The sequence below is a fragment of the Propithecus coquereli genome, unplaced genomic scaffold (assembly GCF_000956105.1).
Source record: "Propithecus coquereli isolate 6110/MARCELLA unplaced genomic scaffold, Pcoq_1.0 Scaffold1021, whole genome shotgun sequence".
NCBI lineage: Eukaryota > Metazoa > Chordata > Mammalia > Primates > Indriidae > Propithecus > Propithecus coquereli.
In genome coordinates this window covers 13,056-20,209 of record NW_012134093.1, presented here as the reverse complement: position 1 = coordinate 20,209, position 7,154 = coordinate 13,056, and the positions used below count along the sequence as shown (strand labels likewise).

General features: G+C 52.7%; 1 protein-coding gene across 1 annotated transcript in view; it reads left to right on the top strand.

Annotated features, from left to right (window-relative positions):
- Window positions 1-1,228, top strand: part of LOC105810104 (phylloquinone omega-hydroxylase CYP4F2-like) — a 17,494-nt gene extending 16,266 nt beyond the window's left edge. The window contains exons 8-11 of the mRNA XM_012644016.1: window positions 12-145; window positions 241-305; window positions 479-561; window positions 994-1,228. Coding sequence (XP_012499470.1) covers window positions 12-145; window positions 241-305; window positions 479-561; window positions 994-1,171 — 460 coding nt within the window. The 3' untranslated portion in view covers window positions 1,172-1,228. The remainder of the gene's footprint in view (window positions 1-11; window positions 146-240; window positions 306-478; window positions 562-993) is intronic.
- Window positions 1,229-7,154: the final 5,926 nt, after the last annotated feature.

The following is a 7,154-nucleotide window of genomic DNA, read 5'->3' as shown; positions in this document are numbered from 1 at the left end:
TGTTTCCACAGGGACGACCTGGCCCAGCTGCCCTTCCTCACCATGTGCATTAAGGAGAGTCTGCGCCTGCACCCTCCAGCCCCAATGATCTCCCGACGCTGCACCCAGGACATTGTGCTCCCAGATGGCCGGGTCATCCCCAAAGGTGCCCAAAACTGCAGGGGGAGGAGCCTAATTGGCAGGAGCAGGGGCCCATCAGGCAGTGGGGCCCTGTCCGGACTGCTGCCTCCTTTCCCACAGGTGTGATCTGTGTCATCAATATTTTCGGGACCCATCACAACCCAGCTGTGTGGCCGGACCCTGAGGTGCTACCTGACCCCCCATTTTACCCATTCCAGGGGTCCTACAGAGGGAAGGGCTTCGACAGGGAAATCCGAGGTCTTCTCTCTCCCCCACTACCAGGCACTCTCATCTGTCTCTCCAAGGCTGGCTGTCCTGGGACACCCAACCAGCAAGCCTGTCTCCCTCTCATCCCCAGGTGTATGACCCCTCCCGCTTTGACCCAGAAAACGTCAAGGAGAGGTCACCTCTGGCTTTTATTCCGTTCTCCGCGGGGCCCAGGTGAGGGTGGAGAGTGTCCCAGGCAGGAATGGGGTGCAGGATGGGTGCAGGGGTCTGGGCATGAGGATGGGAAAAGCTGGGGCAAAGGGGAGCTGCAGATGGTCACAGTTTCAGCTCTCCTTCCCTGCCCCCTCCCGAGGTCAAGGGCAAAGGTCCATAGAATGGGGTCCTGAGAGGGGACCCTTCCGCTGTCTGCTGTTGTGAGTTGGGGACTGCAGTCTGGGCCAGGCTCAGGGGTTATGCAGTCCCATGCTGTGTGTGTGTGTGTGTGTGTGTGTGTGTGTGTGTGTGTGTGTGTTGTGGGGGGGTGTCCAGGGCGTACTTAGCTCCTCTCTCTGCCCCTCAAGCTGCTCTGGGTCGGGGTGGGGGCCCCAGGCCAGGTTGCAGGTGTGATGGGGGCGGGGTACTCAGAGTCGCCGCCCCCACCCCCAGGAACTGCATCGGGCAGACGTTCGCCATGACCGAGATGAAGGTGGGCCTGGCGCTCACGCTGCTGCGCTTCCGCATCCTGCCCGATGACACGGAGCCGCGCAGGAAGATGGACGTGATCATGCGCGCAGAGGGCGGCCTCTGGCTGCGGGTGGAGCCGCTGGAGGCGGGCCAGCGGTGACCCCTCTACCCCATCCACTTACCTTTGCAGATTCCCGGGAATAAAACTGTGCTGTCACCTCTGCCTGAGCTTCTTCGAAAACCAGCAGGGGACCCTTGGGGACTGCAGGGATCCAGGGGTGGGACTCGGTGGGTGGAACTAGGGCTGGGGCCTCTGAGCTGGACACCCTGACCGCCTCTCTGGCTGACCAGAGAGCTCCTGTGCCAATCGCTGGTTCTCTCAGAGCCCAAGTATGGACTTTACTCTGTAGGTGATAGGGAGACATGGGAGGTGTTTGAGCAGGAGAGGGACCAGGGTTAAGGACAGATTTAAGGGGCAAGGTTGAGGCTCTGAGTCAGGAGGAAAACAGTAGCAGCAGAGTCCTTAGTCTGGGCTGCAGGTGCTCCTGCCAAGACAGAGCCCCCTGCCCACCACACAACACAGTACAGAAGGGCCTGTAGCTTCCACCCTGGCAGCTCTCTCAGACTGTTGGTTCCCTTACTGCTCTTGTCGAAGTCCCACCCTGTGTCTGCCCCTCCAAGGAGGTCCCATCCGTGACCCCTTCCCCTACCTTCAGGGAGCCCCTCCTTTCCTCTTCTGGGCCCCTAATGCTGCCAGGGCAGCCCGGACAACACACACTGACTGAGCCCACTCAGGAGCTCCCACAGGAGTGTCAGGGGAGGCTCCTCCCCACCCCCTCACCGCCAGTCCCTCCTTCGTTCCCATCACAGGCCTCCCGGGCCCATCTTGGGTGGGGTGGGGGCAGCGCCATCCCATTTGAATGTTGAGATTCAAAGCCAGACCCCTGGACACAAACGCCAACCCCAGAAGGATGGGATCTGGAGCCTGACTGCTTGAGTTCAAGTCTGGGCTCTGCTGTGTGACTGGGGCAAGTTAATGTCCCTCTTTGTGCGTCTGTTTCCTCAACGCTATAATGGGGACAGCACTACCTACCTCAGGACTGTCCTGAGGGCTAAATGCAAAGGACAGAGCTCTGTCTAGTGCACAGTTAATGCTCGATAAATGTGGCCACATCACTGCCTCTCTCAGAAACTCTGTTGAAGCGTGCTGCCTTTCGGGGTAGTTGTTCCTGCCACGACTTTTAAGAGTGTGCCTTGGAACTCAGACACAGGAATTGCAAGGTTTGTGCTCGTCGAATCAGGTCTTTCCCCTCCAGGCTGTGCGTACAGGAAGCAGTTATTTCTGAGAGTGATGGGCCACCTGAAGGTGCCAGGAGGTGGTGAATGACAGTAACCTTAGTTAACGTCTCAAAATATTGCCCTGCTGCAAATGCTGAACTCTTCATAGCCTGAGGGACTCGGCACCACCGAGGCCTGCTGAGTCCTCGAATCCCTCCAGCTGCACTCGGCCACCCTGGCCTTGATCCTTTCCTCCTAATAGATTATCTTTCCTTGTCTGGGGGCTGGTGCGTTGCCTTTGCACCTTTGGCAAAGATCCGTTGCTTGTCCTTCCAGGAGTCTATTTTCTGTGCTTCCTAACCTGTTGCATTGTCTTTCCCCAAGACCACAACGTCTGGACGACTGTAGTTTTGCTCTGTCTTGAAGTTGGAGAGTGCCAGTCCTCCAACTTCGTTCTACTCCTTCAATACGGTCTTGCCTAATGTGGGTCTTTTGTCTCTCCATATACATTTTAGAATTAGTTTTTTGGTATCCACAAAATAACTTCCTGAGATTTCTGTTGGGATCGTATTGAATCTATAAGTGAAGTTGTGAAGAACTCATGTTCTGACAACATTGAGTTTTCCTGTTTTTGAAGAAATTCTCAAGGAGCGCTGTGGAGCCCGGGCTGGCTTCAAACCCCGCAGTGTGCAGGGACCAGGATCTGGCGCAGAGCGCCCCTGCTTCAGGAAAACAAGGCGCTGCGGGAAAGGTGGCTGCCCTCTCGCCCATCATATGAAGCACAGTCTTGGGAACCTGGTGCTAAACCATTCCTAGAAGATCCACTTCTGGTTGAGGGTTTCACTCCCAGCAGAGAGCTCCCTTGGTGGGATCTATGGAAACTCAGCCCTTGACACAGGGTTTGTCCTGCTGCCCCTCGAGTGTCTATGCATCCACTGTCCTTCCTTCTCTCTGTCCCTGGGGGCTCGAGAGTGCGTGCCCTAGAAGGACATGCTGAAATTTCGGCACAATCGTGTGAACAGTACTTGGAGGGAACAGGCATGGCTATCATATTATGGGCTATTTGTTACCTGGGATAGTGGGATGGTGGTTGTATCTTTCAAAGAAAGGGTTACGTGTCAGAGAGCCATACTCAAGTCATTGTGGGTTGAGTAATACAGAGCTTGGGATTTTCTTACCAATACTGTAGCCCATTCATGGCAGAGTTACAGACGAAAGAGAATTGGTTTAGTGTTTACAGCTATTGAGACATCAAAAATCATTATGTTTTTCTTCTACTTTTGTGTCTATTGGAAATTTCCACATAAAATTTAATCAATGTGATTTACCTATTATTATGTTAGATGCACACATAGCAATGTAAGTGAATTTTAAAAATACTATCAAGTGAAAAAAGCAAAAAATATCAACTCTGTAGCAAAATTCCATTTGAGCACATTAAAAATATATGTACATAAAACTATCATGTATGAACCAGTAAGGATGGACACATGCCATTTGTCAAAATTCATAGAATGTGAAATGCAAAAAGTGAACCCTGATGTAAACTGTGGAACTCGGTTAATAATAATGTATCAATACTGGTTCACCAATTGTAACACACGCACCACTCTAATGCAAGATGTAAATAATAGGGAAACTCTTATTTACGGGGATGAGGGAAATCTCTGTGCTTTCTCATCAATATTTCTACAAACCTAAAATTTCTCTAATAAATAAGTCCATTCGTTTAAAGTAATTTTAAAACATATGTGCACATAATGAGCAATGTGCATCTTACAAAAACATATGCAAATCAAAAAGTTCAGTATTGTAAACTAAAATAGAATTTTAAGGCTCACCCTCCACCGGCTGACTAAATGGATCCCCTCTTGGCCAAAGGAATATCCTAAAACTAAATTGTCTGCCAGGAGGAAGGTCAGACATGCCTTATCATGCCCCCTCCCCTTCTTAGGGACATTCTTTGTAACCCATTAACAGGCCTAAGGGTATTGAAGACTAAGCTCTGATCTTTTTCTTTTGCTCAAAATTCCTTCCTAAGGAGGTCAGATGAGTCATGCCTACAAATGATAAAATCTCAGTAAACAGGTTTTCCATGACATTGTTTACTTCCCAACCTGATTATGTTATAACGTCATGTAATAGATAAAAGACCCTCAAACATTCCTTTCAGCTGGCATCTTGTGATAGATAAAAAACCCTCAAACATTCCTTTCAGCTGATTCCTGGTCTTTTGGACACAACCTAACTCTTTCAGCCAATGGTCAACTGATGAATCCCTGAAGCTACCTATCATTTGTAAGCCCCTGCTTTGAAATGTCCCACCTTTTTGGGCCAAACCAATGTATGCCTCCCGTGTATTGATTTATGACTTTACCTGTAACCCCTGTCTCCCTGAAATGTATAAAACCAAACTGTAACCCAGCCATACTGAGGCCACTGCTGAAGACCTCTTGGGCGTGGATCCAGGTCATGGTCCTCGAATTTGGCTCAGAGTAAATCTCTTTAAAATTATTTTACAGAGTTTGGTCTTTTTTCCGTTGAGAGTATCTTAGATTGTCTGTCAAAAAACAGAGAAGGGAAATGGGGTGACAGAACGGTGATCAATAAATGAAATAAGAAAAGGATCTTTTGCAAACCCATGGTCATCAAAAATCACAAACTGGAAAGGTGGACTCAAACCTCCACACCTGAACTCTACCAGAAAGTAAACAAAAATACTTTTACAAATACCTTGAGCCAGTTCGCTAAGAAGAGTTCCTGAAATCCGTGGCTCTGAGACAGGACCACCCACATGTCTCTTTCTGGTTATCAGGGATTTGTCTCCCAAGTATTCCCCCAGCAGGGGTCAGCCTACAGCTTGGAGGACACGGAATCACCTGGATGATGAAGAACTTCACAGGAATGAGGACCAAGCATCCCACGTGGGAAGACAGCACTTAAGACCTGGAGGGAAAAGTCTCTGAGCACCTAGTGACCCTGCCCAGAAGTCACGCACCAGCATCAGCTCCCTCTGTCCCTCACCCTCCGAGCACTGGGTATCCTCTCTCCCTGCTACACAGCTCTCCCTTTTCTCCCCTCCCCTCCAGCCTCCTGGCCCCATCCCCTCCCCCCAGTACCCCTGCCCATGCTCCTTCTCTGCAGCCGCTCCACTCTGGCTTCCAGAGAGAATGTTCTGAAACACACACAAGCCATAGAGTCATCAGACCCTGGGCTCCAACCCCAGCTCCCACTGTGTGACTTTGGAGAAAGAACTTTCCATCTCCGAGCGTCCTCTGCCCAACTGCAAAATGGGGGTGACCAGAGAACTGCCTCCGGAGAGTCCATGAGGATTCAGGTAAAGGGCTCAGGGTTCACGTAGGAAAGGGAGTCGTCACTGAGTCTGATATCATTTTCCGTCTTCTGAGCTGGTTTCTTTGCATCCCTCGGTACCAGATGTCACTGACTGGCCCCATTCTAGGGGGCTCTGCCTCCAGCAGGGCCCTGAGGACCTCTGGTAATGTCACGACAGTTCGCCCAGGGGCCGATCCAACTGTGACCCTCTCCCCAAGCCCCTGCCTCACCCCTGCGGTCTGCCTTCCCACCTCCTGCTGGGGAGAGCACCCAGGGCTCTCGGGGCTGGGCTCCCCCTTCTCTGCCAGATGACAGAACTGTGTCCACTCTGGTCTCACTGAGGATGGCCCACACACAGGTGCTGAGCAAACACCTCACAGCTTGGGAACCCACCCAGCTCCACCCACCTTCCCCACGTCTCCCCACCCGGGTTAGCAGGGACACAACAGCGAAGGCAAAACACACCTGGAACAGGGCTTCTCGACCTCGGCACCAGTGATGTTTGGGGCCGGGTCATTACGGCGGGGGCTTCCCTGTGCGTTGTCTGACGTTTAACAGCATCCCTGGCCTCAAACCACGAGATGCCAGAAGAACCCCACCCCAAGTCGTGACAACCAAATTGTCTCCAGACATGGCGAAAAGTCCCCCGAGGGCCAGAATGTCATAGGGTTGGAAAGCGATGACCTATAAGCTCCAGTGTGCACCTGGGCTGGCCGAACCACCAGGAACAAGATGGGCAAACAGAGAAGACCCCAGCCAGCCACCTGCGTCTGAGGACTCCCTCTCTTCCCCTCTTCTCCCCGGCCCTGCACCCCAGCTCCGGGCCAGCAGCTCTACCCACAGCTCTCTGATTCTCCCCTCGTATCCTCTCACTCCAACCCTCTCCACTGGTGAGAAGCAGAAGGCAGGAAAACACCCCTGTTTGATGCTCTCAGGGGGCGCCTGCAGCCTGCAGGTGTAGGCAGGGGCCAGACCAAGGGCATCCTGGTTCAGATGCCGTGTGCTTTAAACTGCTGTGGCCTTCCCAGCACGACATTCCAATGGGCCTCTCCAGGAAGCCAACCTGGAAGGGCTGGAATCTGGGTCTGGAGAGGCTGGGAGTGGCCTCGAGGGACCTTCAGGAACCTGCAGCCCCACTCCCTCCTCCAGCACACAGCAAGGGCCCCCTGCTGCCTCTTGCTGCCCAAAGAGGCCCAGCCCCTGCGGAGGGTGAGGCGCTCCCAGTCTTGCGTTAGACCGTGCTGGATTCGGAAGCCTCCAGCCCCTTGCGATGGAGGCAGGGTCAAAGGGAGGACAGGAGCTGGGGGAGCCCAGAGTGGGACTCCAGGACTCAGCCCTGAGACAAGGTCAGCCGGAAGGCTTCCCAGAATAAGTGTAATTTGCAGCTGGGTGTGTTGGAGAGTGGTTTCCCTCAAGCGATGTAAGTGCCCAGGGTCTTCTGCTCAAACTGGACACCCCGCCTCTCTTCTTGGTCAACTTCTACCCCATCTCTGTTGTCCTGGTGATCCAAGCCAGACAGTTTGACATCAGTG